This window comes from Petromyzon marinus, chromosome 22 (assembly GCF_048934315.1).
Source record: "Petromyzon marinus isolate PM22_M1 ecotype Great Lakes invasive population chromosome 22, UKy_Petmar_22M1.pri1.0, whole genome shotgun sequence".
NCBI classification, from domain to species: domain Eukaryota; kingdom Metazoa; phylum Chordata; class Hyperoartia; order Petromyzontiformes; family Petromyzontidae; genus Petromyzon; species Petromyzon marinus.
Window position 1 is genome coordinate 12168050 of NC_133688.1, and position 17587 is coordinate 12185636.

Here is a 17587-nt window from a genome sequence, read left to right on the forward strand (position 1 = left end):
TGCCCATAGACTCAACACTGCACCATAGACTCAACACTGCACCATAGACTCAGCACTGCCCATAGACTCAACACTGCCCATAGACTCAGCACTGCCCATAGACTCAACACTGCACCATAGACTCAGCACTGCCCCATAGACTCAACACTGCCTATAGACTCAACACTGCACCATAGACTCAGCACTGCCCCATAGACTCAGCACTGCCCATAGACTCAACACTGCCCATAGTATCAGCACTGCCCATAGACTCAGCACTGCCCATAGACTCAACACTGCCTCATAGACTCAGCACTGCCCCATAGACTCAGCACTGCCCCATAGACTCAGCACTGCATATAGACTCAGCACTGCCCCATAGACTCAGCACTGCCCATAGACTCAACACTGAGCACGCTCCTGCACATCGAGATCATTCCATTATGTCCCCGTTTTGTAGACTATGTGAAGCGCCTTGAGCGAAGGCACTCTGCAAAGGCGGTCCAGATGTCTTGTGCCCCCCCCCCCATTTAATTCTCTAAAACGTAATATTGTTTCGTATTCCAAGGGGTGCGAAAATAGAAGCGACAAAGCGAAGGAAAACAAAATGTGAGGGGGTCAATCAATTGGGGGCTCACAAGATAGCAGCTGGGCCACCCTCTCTCTGTCAGATTTGATGAAGTGTGCTGTGGGCAGGACGCGCGTCGCTCGAAGGGAGGATGGCCGTTGATCGGAGCCCAATGATGAAGCGGCAGCCAGTGGGGTGGAGCACTCCTCGACGGGAGAGTTCAGTTTAGTTCATTTCAGAGTCACCCTGGAGATGGGAGGACGAGATCAGCAACGCGTGTGGGAGCTCTCAGACGTGGATCTTTCCATCGCAAGACGATCACAGATGTCGAAATCTTGGGGTTGGGGGGATGAGTCCTTCATCCAGCAGTTGATAGATCACCGATGATGAGTAGGATTATGCATCCTACTCATCATAGTGTAGCGGTTAGGGCTGCGAAACCGGCGTCCCGAGTTCGATTCCCGCTCACGGCCAACACCACTGGTGACGATTATCAGAATCGGTCTTGGGCCTCCCCAAGGTCGACTCAGCCTAATGAGTACCTGGTGCGGTGTGTAAACATCGCCACTGAGGAGACAAAGGCGGCCGGGCGGCGTGGTGTTGGCCACCCACCCCCTCGTGTGCCGTGCCGACCTTCAAAGGTGCTCGCTAACTGCACTTGCCCCAACAGTCTGTTAAGGCAAAACTGGAGGATCTTTTTTTTTTAAATATATAGTCAAAGATCCCCCCCGTATAGCCTTAACGGACTGTTGGGGGCAAGTTAGTGCTGTTCGCGACGAGCACCCGTGAAGGGCGGCAGGGCACACGGGGAGCGTGGGTGGACAGCTCCACGCCCGGTGGCGCTTTCGTCTCCGTCGTGGTATCAACGGCCACACGCACAGACGCACAGTTCAGCGTGTGAGTGTACAGATTCAGTTAAAAGTTTATTCAAACGTGTCTACAATTTACAGGGACAATACAAAGCAGCCTGCTTCCCTCAACACACACACACACACACAGAGTCGACACGTAACGCTCAGACGAGACACGAACGGGGCTTCTCATCGCCATAGTCGCACACCTAAAGCTCTTCTTCTTCATCACCAGCAACAGCAGAGCCACACACGGGGGGAGGGGGGGGGTTCCGACTGTGGATGATGATGATACCGATGATGATGATGGGCTCACTCAAAATGATGCGGGATTTTAAGCAATGTTTTTTCGTCTGATGTCGCCAAAACTGCTCAGGGAAGGTGTGATCGATGTCCCGGCTGCGAGGAGGAGGACCACTTTATTTAAGACAGCTGTGAAAACAAGATTACTCATCTTGACGAATGTTCATTTCCATCAGATTTGTTGAGCGGTTTGGGGACGGTCATTTGCCGTCCCATCAAAACGGTTCCCTCAAATACGTATGGGGGAGGGGGCGGCGGTGTTCATGCCCACTGACGGCACTGAGCCCGTGGTGACAACTTCACATTCGCATGGCGGGGTCTTCAATTTAATTGTAAAAAAAAAGTTTTCGAATAGAAAGTGACAATTTGCTCAGAAAAATGCTCGCCGAGTCTCACTACTCTTGTTAGGAGGGCCGCGTTCAGGTATTTCGGGCCAAATTCTCGCTGAGAATTTTTGAATGTCGGGAGAAAATCCTAAGCAGCGTGCCTCGAGAAACCCAAACACTGCAGGGGAAGACACTCAAACGTTTTGGCAAGCAACCCACTTGCTGCACCGCCACGTCGCCCTGTGGGTGGGTGTCTCTCTCGCATGAGATCTCAGCGTGAACCACCAACCCCAAAGTCTTTGGATTACGGGGCGTACGCACAGCCTTCCCATAAAAAGCCAACCTCTCCGTGTTATCCTTTAAAAAAGAAAAAAAAATACGAAACGTAAATAAATACTCGGGTTTGTCAACCTCACTTTTAACGAAAAACCTTTCAGCGCGATGTGTGTGTATAAATACGTTTAACACTTAACACCTTTCCACAACAACCCCTGGCTTTCCAATGAGATTATTTTCACTCCGTTTCAGAGCCTCGAATGAGTAACCTCGCGCTAAAATTTCACGTTTTTAAAAAATATTATTTATACGTTTTTGTGTGTGTGGTTTATTTATTGAAAACTGTGTTGTTCAAACGGGCCTCTTTTTAAGACCTGGTGGTGCCCTCCCACCCCCTAACTTCTCACCAGCGGCGGCCAAGGTAATCCAAGCTCAAGGGTGGACTCTGACAGCCATCATTTAATTTTTACCCGCCACGGTAACCACGTTAAGTAGCGAGCGATTGTGTTGCAAGCGCTTAGGGCACGGGAGCTCCATTCGCTCCCGTGATACATTTCCACGGATGGCCCTTATTTTTTGTTTAACAAAACGACCCCCCTTCCCATCCCATCTGTTTTATTTAATAAGATAAACAGCTACAACAAAACCCCACCCGGCTTGCACAATTATTCTCAGCTTTACCTCCGCACAGATTTGTTTCATGATCGAATTTCGCGATTTGGCTCCGTGTGTTTTGTGCGCGCCGCGTTTATCTCCGACGCGGGGTTCTACGCCGTGACCTCGGGACTGATTGAATAACGAGCGCGGGTTAACATGCCAGCACTGATCTCCAATTAAGATTACACTTTTGTGCAAATGGGTCCCATTGCGCGGAGACATGAGAGAGGGGATATCTTGCAAAGGGGGGGGGGGGGGTCAGGAGGATGTTTCTTTGCCGATGTAACAATGCCGGCGGTCGTTGCAAAATGATCCCAAAGTAAATTCGCGTTGCCGTTTTTGACAAAAAATTGACCGTCATTCCGTTTGTCAGAGTGAAAAAAAAGATGTAACGTATTACAATTGCTTTCATTTGCAAAGTTTAAGGAACGCAGCTCGCTTTTGGGTTTAACGCATCGCTGCTCTGCAGACTGACACGAGATAAATGGCAGCCAATAAAAAGTATTTTCTCCTGAAAGCCACACGCACACAAACTGTGGGATTGTGCGGTATTTGCTTATATCACAAAGTGGTTACGCCGAATGATTTTTATTTGCATTGTGCATTCAACCCAGACGAGGTGATCCCACGAGGAGCGAAATGATGAAGGAAACGCCGCCACAAGAAGAGCCGTTCACTCCGACACACAGCCTCCGTGTCTCAAGGAGAATTTTCCTGCTTCGCTATCCACTTGCAAATCACATCACTACCCCCTGCCAGCACAGAGTGCACTCCCCCCCCCACTCCCCCCTTTTCACTCTCTCCCTCTTCGCGACAAAACAACTGCTTACACAAAATATCAGTAAGCCAAGGTTTCCCATCAAGTGAGGCCTACTGCAGGCTTTGGTTTTCTAGAACACAGTCAGAAGTAGTACAACCTAATAAATACTCGTATAAATATGACCCAATTATTGTGCCGCCTCCTTTTGTGAGTGCTTAGCTTACAGTGGCAAGCTGCTAAACAATTAAGGTAATTGTGGATAAAACCGGTGAAAAGCTCGGATGAAACTGAATCCCTGTCACCTCCACTGCCGCTTTCGTTCCCGGGTGCTAGAGAACGGCTCTGTAACCTGGGTTCATGTGCAACGTTTTCTTTGCTGGAAAGTCTCCAAAAAAATGGAACCAGTCTATTGCAATGAAAAAAAACACAAAAGAAAAATAGCGATAGCAATTGCAACGTCACCGGCAATAAATAAATGTGGTGTAGCGTAACGGTGGTGATTTCACTGACCCGACCGAACACAAATGCCACTGTTTTTGCATGGAGGAGGAGGAGGAGTTGTGGCTGTGAATAAGACACAAGACAGGGAATGATAGCGGTGCCGACTCAACGATTTTACAACTTTCACCTGGGAAACATTCACGAATTAAACACCATCTTTGGAGGCAACACCCGTTCAATTATCATCCAGTTCCAGGGTTGTCCTGTTGTATTTAAAAGAGAAAATGTTTTTTTTTTCACAAGGTAATACAAAAAAAATTGACAAAAGCTTCAACAGTTTTGTCCCAACACTGCCATGAACTAAAATTCTCGCAAATGTCTGCCCCCGCCTTGCCCGTCAAACTGGGCTAATTAAAACAAAAAGTTTAAATCGTTACTTGACCGAAGCTGCGAGTCGAGATTTTTTTGCCTTCTCAACTCCGAACACAACGATTGCGAAAAGCTACCGGCTTAATTGGCCGAGGGTGATCTCGCAAAAGGCTCGGTCGAATGTGCTGCTGCTGCTGGCGGTGGTGGACGACATTCAATCCGAACAAAATTGTGGTCTCCCAAACACCACGCATAGTCAAATGCCATGAGTCGGAGTTATAGGCCCACTGTGCAACAACGAGACTACCCCTGGAATGCTTGTGCGCTAATTGGCATGACAAGTGACACAAAGGACACCCCGACCCCCCCCCCTGGGGAAGCAAAGATAAATTCATCACAAACTGTGCGGCCCTAAACGAAATAAAAGGAGTTAATGGATGGTGCTTGCTGAACTAAAAACTGGTCATATAAATAGTGAAATATACTTTATATATATTTACAGTACGCTACTTCACAATATACAGTTAAATGAAGCAATTTGGAAGGAACTTAAGCGAGAATCAAAAACGAAATTCTTTCAATTATTTCCTTTCACTTTGAAATATTTTCTTTCTCAAACATTTTCAAATGATTTTTCCTCCTTCTTCTTCTTCTTCTTCGAGTCATACATCGTGTTGTTGTTGTTTTCCAGTTCGGGAAACTCTATCAATCATTGTGTATACATTGCACAGACGTGTGAATAATCGAGACTTCACGGAGTTTGGAGGAGGGGTGCATGGTGGAACTGTGGTGGCAGTGCGGGGGCGGAGGGGCGAGGGGGGGGGCTCCACACTCCTTGGGGGGGGGGGGGTAGAGAAGTTGGGGGGAGCATAGAGGTAACACTCAGCCGGCAGCTCACAGCCACTAACGACTCGCTCAGGAATGTGTTTGTGTTTTGTGTACGTGTGTGTTGCACATTGATCTTCTTTCGCACCGCACGTAGCCAACCGTGCTAATCGTGTGTGTGTGGAGCGGTGGTGCAGTGGTTAGCGCGCTGCGCTGCGAATCCGGCGACCCGAGTTCGATTCCGCTCGCGGCCAACACCGGCGACGATTATCTGAACCGGTCTTGGGCCTCCCCTAGGCCGACTCGAACTCAAATGAGTAGCTGGTGCGGTGTGTAATAACATTGCCACTGGGGAGACAAAGGCGGCCGGGCGTGGTGCTGGCCACCCACCCCTTCGTGTGCCGTGCCATCCTTGGTGTGCCATGCCATCCTTCATAGGTGCTACTCGCTAACAGCACTTGGCCCAACATTCTGCCAAGGCTATATGTGGGGGATCTTTCGCTTTGTGTGTACGTGTGTGTGTGTGCGTGTGGTTAGATGAGTTTCCACCTCTACTGTTCTTTTGCAGGATACTCTTTCTCCCTCTGGTTGAGGTAGCTATTGTCCTGGAGAATCTGTCAGTTGCGTCGTAACCATGATAATAACAGCCACACCACTCCAGAAAAATGCATTTACACCTTTACAAATGTATTTACCTCTTCTGGTACTGCGAGGAATTCCTTTTCCCACGATGCACCCGGGGTTTATTGCACCTTAGAGGTGGCAACCGGAGGTGGTCAGTGTACCGAGTGCACATTTTGTACATTGTGTACATCGTGCGTGCGTGCATCTGCACATATCCATCTGTCAGAGGAAGCAGTAGCAAAAGCGGTTGGCACGCCACGCTACTAACCCGACAACCTGAGTTTGATTCCTGGCTAAAGCTAACATCAGCGGGCGAGCGATGTTCGAATCAGTCCCTGGGCCTCCCCAGAGGTCAACTCAGCCTGGTTTATTGTGTAAACACCAGCAATGATGGGGGGGGGGGGGGGGGGACAAAAGTGGGCAGGCGGCGAGGTGCTGGCGACACCACCATCACCTCGTACGTTGTGCTGGCCTTAATAGGCAATCACTAACAGCACTTGCCCTAACAGTGTATGAAGCTATACAAGGGTGTGGGAGCGGCGGGGAGGGGGGGGGGGGTCTTAGTGACGTTGATATCTCTGCATTGGCACAGCGCGTTAAAGGGGGCGGTGAGACCAGGGCCCTCGCATTTTCCCATCGCCCTTCGCCTCCACCATTGCTGACGTTGATCGACTTCCATCTCGAGGAAGCCCAAGTCGAAGTTCGTTTGCCGATCGCCCCCCCCCACCTCCCCTTTGACGTGTCAGGCATCGAAGCTCGGTGGGGCCTGGGGTCGTAGCGCAGGCGTGCATGTGCATCCAGCCTTAACGCAGGCGCTCGCCGACGGCACTTGCCCCAGCAGCGGTCCGAGAGGCAGATCGGACGATGCTCCTGTGTGTGCGTGCGTGCGTGGGCGGGCGGGCGACGCTTCGCGTGCGGGAGTGACGAGCGCGCGCGTGTGACATCGCCGCTCGCGTGTCGGTGGCGGGTTTTTGTTGCGTGTAGCGTGGCGGGTTCCGTGGTGAAGACGTCAAACGAGGACCCCACCCCGGGTGGGCCCTCGTGCTGCTGCTGCTGCTGCTGCGGCTGCTGCTGCTGCTGCTCCTCTGTGTGTGGCGGCTGCGGTCGCGTGAACAAAATTAAAACCAAGTGAATGGTAAATTGCGGAACGGAAAGCGCGCGATTGGGCAGTCTCCAGTTCGCCGATGCAGTGGAATGTGGTTCGTCTTGCTCGGGCGTACGTCCTGATGGCGGGGAATCTCATCCCGCTAAAAGTTCTCCCGGTCTTCCTTCAACCACCCCCCCTGCCCCGGTCCCGCGATGGCGTTCCGTCTCAGTCGAGCAAATTCCCCGGCGCGGAGACGTCACCGGCTTCGGTTGGGCGGCGGGCGGCGTTTAGACTGACGGTGCTCTCTCCGCGTGGCGCCAACGAGAGCGATTTGTCACGGGGAGGGGGTTTCGGTGCGGCCTGCGAGCGAGGCCTTTCCCTTCCTCCGAGGCCGCCGTCAATAAACGCCATCATCGGCCTCGTCGTGATCGCCGTCACCGCCGTCGCCAACCGTCATCCACTGCTGGATGAAGCAGAAGCGTCCGCCTCGTTGGGTGTGATACCAACGCGGATCGGAAGAGAGAGCGGGACAGAGACGAGCGGATAGGGAAGGCGGAGAGATGGGGGAGAGAAAGGTTTACGGACACGTAGTAGCGACAGCGTGATACGGGGTCAGAGGCAGAGTGAGGGACATCAAGACACAGAAAGGCAGAGAGAGGCGCGTGAGAGACGGAAAGAGAGCAAACAGAGAACGGGAGAGAGGAGAGTAGACCGAGACGACAGCTCCGTGCGTGATGGACAGACAAGCAAAGAGACAGGCGTGTGGACAGAGCTGAGGAGGAGAGAGAGAGAGAGAGGCGGGGGGGGGGAAGAAGACACAAGAAGAGAGAGCGTGACCAGAGATGGACAGGAAGAGGTGACCGGTAAATCTTTGGTGGAGCGGCGAGGAGGTGTTGACGCACACTGACCAGGCAGGGCAAGGAGGGGCCAGGAGAGGGCTACGCAGGGCGTGACGGGGCCTCTAGGAGGTGAAATAGGAGCTCTGCATGGAGTAGAGGCGGTCGATGGGGTTGCCGACACGCGGCTGCAGGGCGGTGATGGGCTCCACACATGCCAGCAGGCAGTCGCTGAGGCCGCTCAGCGACGTGTCGCCCTCCATCTCCTGAAACATGGGGTCGCTCCCTGTTGCCACGGCGACAAAGGGGGGAAGCGTCACCGTCAGTTCGGTTGAGCTATTGTTATTTCTACTACTTTTTTTTTCCTACCAGGTAAGGCCCACTGAGCTAATGAACTCATTTTCAGAAATGACCTGGCCACAAATGATAGCTCAACGAAGTGGCTTATTACGTGGAAATGTATTGCAGCCAAATGCTCTAAACGCGCGACGTTGATTCTTAAACGTGGAGGGGAAAAACCGGAGGACCCGGAGAAAAATCCACGCGACCACGCGGAGAGAGACGCGCAAACTCCAAATGCATAGACGTCGGGGTCGGAATCGAATCCACAACCTCCTGAGTTAACATCTCGCCACCGGGGCACCCTGAATATGGGCTACACGCGTGCCCAGCGCTTGCCCCTAACCCCCCCCCCCACCCCGTCCCGGGAGAGGACACGAGACCGGGGGGGGGGGGGGGGGGGGTCTCTTTTTTGTCTTTTCTCCGTGCTCCGAGAACTCCGTTACCGTAGGGGTTCATGGCATCGCCGGGCATCTGCGGGGGCGTGAGGCCCTGCTGGAAGGGGTCGGGCTGGTACGAGGAGGAGGCGGCCTCCATCACGTGCGCGTGCGGCAGCTGCGTGAACGGCGACATCATCCCCTCCATGGCGCCCGACATCATGTCGACGGGCGACGGCGAGAAGACGTCCATCATCACTGCGCGGCCGCGAGCGGGGGGGGAGAGAGAGAGCGGTCGATCGTCGGCATCGTCATCACCGTCGTCGTTGTTCATGATCAATCCGCTGGCTGCTGGATGCTACTGCTCTTGCCGCTTCTACTACTGCTACGGGTATTGCTCCAGCTACTATTGCCATTCAGACTCTTGCCACTATGGCGGCTACTACTACTGCTGCTGCTGCTGCTACTGCTGCTCGTGGCACTCCTGCAAGTGCCGCTACTGCAAGTACCACTACTGCAAGTACCACTACTGCAAGTACCACTACTGCAAGTACCACTACTGCAGGTACCACTACTGCTGCTCGTGCTACTGCTGCTACTGCTGCTCGTGTCGCTGCTGCGTTTACCTTCGCCCTCCTCCTTCATGCGCCGCACCCCGCGCGCTGCCCCCCTGCCGGGCCCCAGCCGCTGCCCACTTTGGCCCTGCTCCTGCTGGATTTGCCGGCGCGCGAGCTTCTTCATCTGCACGCGGCAACAGGCACGGCAAAACAGACAAAGACCAAAGATCCCCCACGTCGCCTTAGCACGCTGTTGGGGCAAGGGCTGTTTTCGCGAGCACCTTACCAAGGCCGGCACGGCACACGAGCGGGGGGTGGGTTGGCCAGCACCGCGCCCGACCGTCTCCCCCGGTGGCGATGTTTACACACCGCACCAGGTACTCATTTGAGGCCGAGTCTACCTCGGAGAGGCCCATGACCTGTTCACATAATCGTCACCGGCGTTGGCCGGGAATCGAACTCGGATCGCCGGGTCCGTAGCGCGGCATGCTAAACACCGCACGACCGCTCCCCACAACAACAACCGCCATTCGCCACTAAGTGGCGGTGACGTCACCACGACGCTTGTGCCAGGCCATGTGCACCTTGAGGCCCGCTGGCAGGAGGTCACGGGGCAGACCCACGTGCCACGGGTCGACCGACTAAGATGACTGAGATGACTGGCTGATGAACCACCTGTGCCCCCTACTGTACCAACCCGCTGTGCTTTAGCCACCCGGCGCTCTGCTCGTTGTTGTGAGCGTCGCTCCTCTGCCCTCCGTTGTTGTTGGAGGGCGACTGCCTCCAACTGCCTAGTAGCGTCCTTCACGAGCCTCCTCCACAGAGGCCGATCTTGACACCGCTGGTACCAGTCATCGGCAAGTCCACTCAGCTCCACGTCCTCCTGTACCACATCACTCCATCTCTTCTCTAGCCCGTGCCGCGCCCGTTAAGCCCCCTCGATCCGGCCGAACAAAAGCTGTTTCGGCATGCGGTGGCTGGGCATGCGGGCTACATGACCCTGCCAACGCAGCCTTGCCTGCCGGAGGAGCTCACCGATGGGACCTTGCCCAGATCTTTCAAAGATTTGTGAGCTCCTCACACAATCTACCCTGGTTAAACCCAGGATGGGTCGTAGGCAGGCTAGCCTAAATGTTTCTTACCTGTCGAAGATGTTCCATTAGGGGGGTCCATGTTTCGCAAGCATAGAGAAGAGAGGGAATGACCGTGGCCGAGAAGACATGAAGCTTAGTGCGGAGCGACAGACCAGGTAACTTCCACACAGCGTTACGCAACCGATGAAAAGATATTGCCGCTCGACTGATTTGGAGTGAGACCTCTGCTGTTAAACTGGAGCCGGTCATAAGCTCACTGCCCAGGTATGGGAAATTCTCCACTCTCTTCACAACTGCCCCATCACCGATTGGCAGTTGTGGGGGTGGAGTGTCCGATGGTACAAAATATTCAGGCAGGTGCTTAGTTTTGGTGGGGCTGATGGTAAGGCCCCATCTCTTAGTGGTACGCTCCAGTCTCAGCAGCAGCATCTCCAACTCCTCCTCTGAATGAGCAGCTATTACCAAATCATCGGCATACATAACGTGGTTGAGCAATAGGGAGCCATCCCTTGACCGCACCCGGGCATCGATCAGCCTCCCATTATATCTGTACCAAATGGAGATTCCCCCGGTACAGCTATTGAAGGCTTCACGAACTACGTGGTCAAAATGTTAAATAATGTGGGAGCCAGAGGACATCCCTGTCGCACCCCAAGGTGTACAGGGAATGGCTCTGACTCCCGGCCATGTAGTTTTACCCGGGCCCGCTTACCATCATGAAGGTCCTTAATGATCGTGAGCAGAGGGTCAGGGACTCCAAAAGCACGAAGAACAACCCAGAGCCCAGGCCTACTGATGGTATCATAGGGCTTGACCAGGTCAATAAAGCAGAGATGTAGGTCTTGTTGGAATTCCCTATACCTCTGCTGTAGCAGACGGACAGAAAATATGGCATCTGTGCAGGACCGCCCTTTCCTGAAACCGCATTGGGGCTCCGCAAGCTTCTCCTCAGCGTGCCTGGCAAGGAGATGTTGAATAATCCTTGCCAGGACCTTTCCCGGCACACTGAGGAGTGAGATGCCCCTGTAGTTGTTACAGTCTGTGCGGTCCCCCTTCTTAAAGAGGGGGACCACCAGGGCATCCTTCCAATCCTGCGGAACCCGTCCAGTGGTCCAGACTGTTGTTATGATGTCATATAGGGCAGTCTGTGCACAAATGCCACCCTCCCTCAGCATTTCGCTTGGGTGATCATCTCTACCCGGTGCCTTTCCTGGTCTCAGACTCCAGATCGCCTTCAGTACTTCCTCAACAGATGGCACATTAGCCAGCCACTCACAGGGGGTGACTTCTTCCAATATTTGAGGCACTGCAGCCTCAGCAGGGTCATTCCCACTTTGTGCAACGATGTTTTCCTGGCTGAGGGATTTCCCCTCCCCCAGGACCTCACAAAAATGCTCAGCAAATCTGCAAACCTGTTCCTGGGGATCGAAGATTGGATCACCATTTTTCCCCCTAATGATGGTAATAAGTGTGGCACTGCTGGTTACTTTTTTGAAGGAGTTAAATAGAGATTTGTGATCGCGGGCCACTGAGGCAGACTCCATCTCCTCAGCAACCCGCGACCACCACCCATCCTTGCAGCACCTCACGGCTCTCCGAACCTCCGAGCGAAGGTTGCAGTAAGCCTCCTCATTCTCTGACGTGGGATTCTGTAGCCGATGACAGTGGGCCTGTCGCTTTTTCTCAACCATCCTGAACACCTCCTCTGTCGGCCAGGGTCTCTGGGGAGGTCTGGACCGCGTACCCAAAGCAGCCATTGCAGCTGCATTGAGTCACAGTCCTAAACCTCGCCCATTTACCCTCGACATCATGAGTGGGGAACGATGCCAACCCCAGCCGCAAGCGATGATGAAATTCTCGCTTGCAACTTTCATCAGATAACTGAGACCAGGCCACTTTAGGTTGGAATGGGGTCCTGGGTGTACGCACACACATGCACACACACGAGCCCGTGTCATCGAGCGCCTGTTGGCTTTGCCGGTTTGGCGCGTGCATAGAAACCTTAACGCCAAGCAGACCCAGGGTGAGATGTTAACTACCTCGCCTGGTATACAGGAGGTCGTGGGTTTTATACCGTCCCTGACGCCTGCTTATATATTTGAAGTTTACGTGTCTCTCTCCCCGTGGTCGTGTGAGTTTTTCTCCGGGTCCTCCGATTTTCCCCTCCACATTTAGAATCAACGTGCGTTTAAAGTATTTGGCTGCTACAAATTTACACGTGATGAAGTCACTTCTCGTTGAGCTATCCTTTGTGGCCAGGTCGCTTCTATGTGTAGCTCAGTGGGGCCTTATCTGGTAAAATAAAAATGGACATGAATTGTCATGGGTGATGTACGTGGATAGGAACTGAACCTGGTTCGACCGAATTGCAGTGAAATTTGGAACAAAAATGACACGTACACGTACAGCCCTTTTGTCGATCCACTGCTGGATGAGGTGCCTCCCCAAGCCTTGGGGGTCATTTGACCATACTTCACCACTCTGGCCAGTGCACGTTGGTGAAGACGACGTTTCACATGTGAGCACCAATCAAGGCTGCAGGGCTTCATGGAGGGGCGTTGGAGGCAGAATCATGCACACGTTGCTGCCATTGCCTCCCCGGCGCTGATCTATTCAGTGCCGAGTCCACCGAGCGAAGGGGTCCAGGAACGGGATTCAGATATCGCTTGGCACTGATACCGGCCGTGCTAGGGAATCAAACCCAGGTTTTTACTGGTTCATAGCGCAGTGCACTAAACCGCTACCCTGGCACTCGCCGCCATAAAAAGACGAAGATCCCCCCCGTAAAATCTTAACACACTGCTGGGGCAAGTGCTGTTAGCGTGGCACACGAGGGAGTGGGTGGACAGTGTCACGCTCGGCCGCCTTTGTCTCCCAATTGGCGATGTTCACACAGTGCACCAGGTACTCATTTGAGGCTGACTCGACCTAGGGAAGGCCCAGGACCGGTTCAGATAATCGTCGCCGGTGTTTGCCGTGAGCGGGAATCGAACCCGGGTCGTCAGGTTCGTAGCGCAGCGTAGCGCTAAACGCTACGCCGCCGCTCCCCACCACACACACAGACATACGAACACGCCTGTATACTCTCGCACATCGCTCCAAACCGGCTGCCCTGCCAATTCCAACTCCGCCCTTCCTGCTCCCTCTGCCACCACAACTCCCTCCGCCACCCTCACACATTGAGCGTCGTGCACGTTGGCTCACGGACGCCAAGTGATGTCACGTGGTCAGGGGCTGGGAGGGCGACGGGGTTTGGTGACGCGTGGATGGTCATTGGTCATGACAACAGTGACGGTGGGGGGGGGGGGGGGTCAATGACGTGGTTGTTGATGGTGACGGTTGTTGATGGTGACGGGGGTTGATGATGTGGTGAGCGATGTCGATGGTAAATGAAGATGGTGACGGTGACTGGGTTGTAGATGATGTGGCTGGTCGTGGTCGTGGTGGTGGCGGTGGCGGCGGTGGTGGTAGTCATGACGATGGCGACCTCATACCTTGGCTCGCTGATTCTGGAACCACACCTGCACCACGCGTACGCTCAGCCCCGTCTCCGCAGCCAGGGACTCCCGCACCTGCAATGAAATGGACGAGATGGGCACGGGGTGGGCGGGGGGCCACGGGCACAATGACCCAGGTTAGCGACAAAGAATCTGTGCGGGCCCCCTGCGACGTCGCATTGAGACCCACCCCCCCCCCCCCTCTCCCCCCCCCCGGCCTTCATGACGCTGCTCGCAAACTTCCAGTAAGCCTCCGCCATCGTCGTTCGACGCACGGAAAGCAACGTGCCCGTCCCAATCAACACGCCGACGTCGGCCCAACGTCGGCTTGCGGTTGCAACCGCCGGACCAATGTTAGCCCCGGCGTTGCGCACGTTTGCTGGGATGTGGTGCGAAAGGAGGCAGCTGTCGATCGGCGTTACGTTACGCCTGCTGTGGCACGGAGAGCGATGCAAAGAGGACGGTGCTCGCTGACAGGACACCGCGCCCACAGTCGACGTAGCGCTACGCGGGGGGATCTTTGTCCTCATCCCCGCGACCGACTCCCGAGCCGGCAGCTCGTCGCGGCCGTGCCGTGTTAGCGTTAGCGTTGATCATCGGGCGCGAGTCGAGGCACGTCCTTTAGAGCGGGCGGTGACCCCTTTGCTCTCACCGTAATCATTAATCCCCACGCGCGACCGCAAGCGGTCCGTGGTACAGAAAGATGTTTGTTCGCTGGGCCGTGGAGAACGCATCTCGTGGGCTCGGCGCGGCCGACATTGCCGCGAGGGTCGGCCCGGTGAAGCGTTGCCCCGGGGCGGGTTTTCGTTCTGCCGCTCCGCCGATTCGCCAACTCTCCCAGCGCCGCTGCGACGTCGCGATGTGCTGACTTCAGCTCTGTGCCAAGTTGTTCCCCCCCCCCCCCCCCAACCCCCAACGCCTCACTGTCATCATCGTCAATCGCGCAACCGACCGCGCCGTCGGGAGTTGGGTGACGGGGTTAAGAGCGCTCTCTTTCTGGAACCCAGAGCTCGCCGCGGGAAACAACGCCACGGATCACCGGACGGGCCGCCCTCATCCCGACGCTCGACAGAACCGCGCGTTCTGCACGTAGATCCCACTCGCCCACGCGTCAGTCGCCAGGTGAAACTGCCGATGTTCGCATCGGGAGCTGCTGCGCCAGGCCAAACTCAATGAATGACCAAACGTGTTCTTCTGCAGACCATCAAATCCACAACGCTTGAGGGCCACGGCGGGCTGGAACCCAGATTCGAATCCAGGATCTCAGCGGTGGCGACTTAATCTGGATGATACAAATATCCGAATTATAAAATTCTATATTTTTTCGGTCCATCGGCCGTTTCGCCTTGCCGAGAAATTATTTACAGCAGCTTTTGTTGGAGCATTTTTTGACACTCATCAGCCCATAAAACAACAGTTTTTTTTATGTTTTTAATGGGTCCATTGATTCAGAAGACCCACATGGACTTATGGACTGAAGGGGAAAATACCGTGGATGACATCCCTGTAATGTGGAGAGATGAACTTTCGTTTGTTTACTTATTTACTTACACGGTACCCTTTATAGGGGGGCATAGCGATCACCCCCCCCCACCCCCACCCCCCACAGCTCACTCCCCGGCGATTTGGTGAATCCTCACGACTCAAGATGGATTCCATTCTCCACATCGCAGTAAAGGTCACGGGCCCTAGTGGCTGCAGAGGTCCACCTGAACCTGAACCTGAACGCACCACGCGCAACGCCTACGGACCTCACCGCGACCGTCGGTCCTCGCGCACGTGATTCCGCACGCGTAACCGTCACCGTCGAATCGCCGCATCGTTGCCGCCCCCAACACCCCCCGGCGCCGTGCCCCGCGGTGGCCCGTTAACCCTGCCAATTACAACTTTAACCTTCAGAAAGTCCTCTGAGCGGCACGCGTCCCCTGCGAAGCACCACCGCCGCCGATGACGAGCTCGCGGTCCGCGAGGTGGTGGAGTGGGGGGGGGGGGTGGGGGGGTGGAGGAGGGGGAGGAGGCCCCTCGTGGCGCCAGAACGACGCTCGTTGTTTGCCGAGCGGCGGCGACAGCGGCGGGGTTAGCGCGACGCGGCCCGCCGAGCGGGAAGGCGCCTCTCCCGAGTTTGCTGAAACGCGACACCGCTCGGCGGACCGACAGCGCCACCCGTCCCTGCCGTTGACAACGCACTCCCCCCCCGCCCCCCCCGCTCTCTCCGCGCGCGAGTCACAATCGCGATGTCCCTCCCGACGCCGCTGGGGATTTTTGCTCCGGCGTCCAAGTCCGCCGTGGATTGCGTCGTTGAAGCGCTGCGGTGGGCCCTGCGCTCCGTCAGTAAGAGAATCTCCCCCCCCCCCCGCCGTCTCGCTTACTGAAGCCCTCTCGTCCTGGCTCAGCAGGCCTCGACATTGGCGTCGAGCTCCTGGACGTATTGGCGTACGCACGGATGGTAATGGAATTACCATTACTGAACTAAAGCTCTTTAACGAAAAAAAAAACCTTATTCACTTACCGGGTAGGTCCCACTGAGCTTTGAAGCTCTTTTTCAGAAACAACCTGGCCACAAATGATAGCCCAACGAAGTGGATGATCACGTGGGAATGTATAGCAGCCAAATACTCTGTAAACACCCCTTTTCTAAATGTGGAGGGACAAATCCGGAGGGACTCTGAGACAAATCTACGCGACCACGGGGAGAGTGACGTGCAAACTCCAAATATGCAGACGTCAGGGTTGGGTTCGAACCTACGACCTCCTGCGTACCATGCGAGGTAGTTAACATCTCGCCAGCTCCGTCAATCCACTGCTGGATTGGGTGGTCACTGCGGTGGGTTGGTGACGACCACGTTGCGCTTGCACGCAGCTGCAGTTAGCGAGCACCTATTGAGGTGGTAGAGGTACACGAGGGAGCCGGTGCAGCCAGGAGCATGCACACCAGTATAGCGGATCGGATATCGATCGCCGCTGATGTCAGCCGAGTTGGGGAATTGAACTCGGGTGGCCGTATTTCATAAGCGCATTGCCCCACCGCCCCCACCCTGGTATTTACGATGTCATCTCTCGTGCTGCGTGGCTGCGAAGGGCCGGATCGGGGTGTCCGCGTAGCTCTCTCTTTGAGAGCTCTCTCCCTCCGTAGGAGGTTTGCCAGGAGGTCGTAGGAGTTTCCTCGGGGTCTCCTGCATTTTCTCCCGAACTTCCTTCGCACCCGTACGTGGCCAACCGCGCTGGCCGGAGGTGCGGGGCAAGGACGACAAGCGAAACGCAAGAGGCAAGGCAAGTGCATCTCTGGACCTAGTTTCGACACGCGGTGTCTCATCAGCCGAGTCAGGCCTGCTTCGGTGCCGGTGAACTGCCCATCTTACAAGCGAGGACCCTCTTCTTCTTTGGTTCTTTCGGTAAAGTCACGTAGAATGAGAATAAAATAATAAATTGATAAAATAAAATAACACGATAATATTCTCATTCTACGTGGTGACTTTACCGAAAGAACCAAAGAAGATGAATCCCTGCAGTCACGAAAGCTTTAAATCGAAACGAGGACGCTCTCTTGACGACGTGGATCATAGCGCGACGGAAAGTGATGCTACCTACGACAGGGGTCGGGCAAACCAGAAAAAAAAAAACATAGACGAGCCGATGTCTGCGTTAGCGAATTGTAACGGATCGTCAGCGTGACGGTTGGCGTTCAGGCTGCTGACGGCGGCGTGTGGCTCTCCAACGGAGCGTTAACCAAGGTGCTTTGTTTTCTTCTTCTTTCGGGTGAAGATTGTTGTTCGAGCGAAGGTTGTTGTTGTTGTTGTTGTTGCTGTTCATGTACTTCTTCC

At 54.7% G+C, this 17587-nt stretch overlaps 1 protein-coding gene across 1 annotated transcript in view; it reads right to left on the bottom strand.

Annotated features, from left to right (window-relative positions):
• Window positions 1-1451: 1451 nt before the first annotated feature.
• LOC116945004 (LIM homeobox transcription factor 1-beta-like) overlaps window positions 1452-17587 on the bottom strand; it is a 127961-nt gene continuing 111825 nt past the window's right edge. Inside the window, exons 6-9 of the mRNA XM_032959033.2 lie at window positions 13764-13841; window positions 9245-9359; window positions 8688-8876; window positions 1452-8188 (exon numbers count right to left, since the gene is read on the bottom strand). Of these exons, the coding sequence (XP_032814924.1) occupies window positions 8028-8188; window positions 8688-8876; window positions 9245-9359; window positions 13764-13841 (543 nt within the window). The 3' untranslated portion in view covers window positions 1452-8027. The remainder of the gene's footprint in view (window positions 8189-8687; window positions 8877-9244; window positions 9360-13763; window positions 13842-17587) is intronic.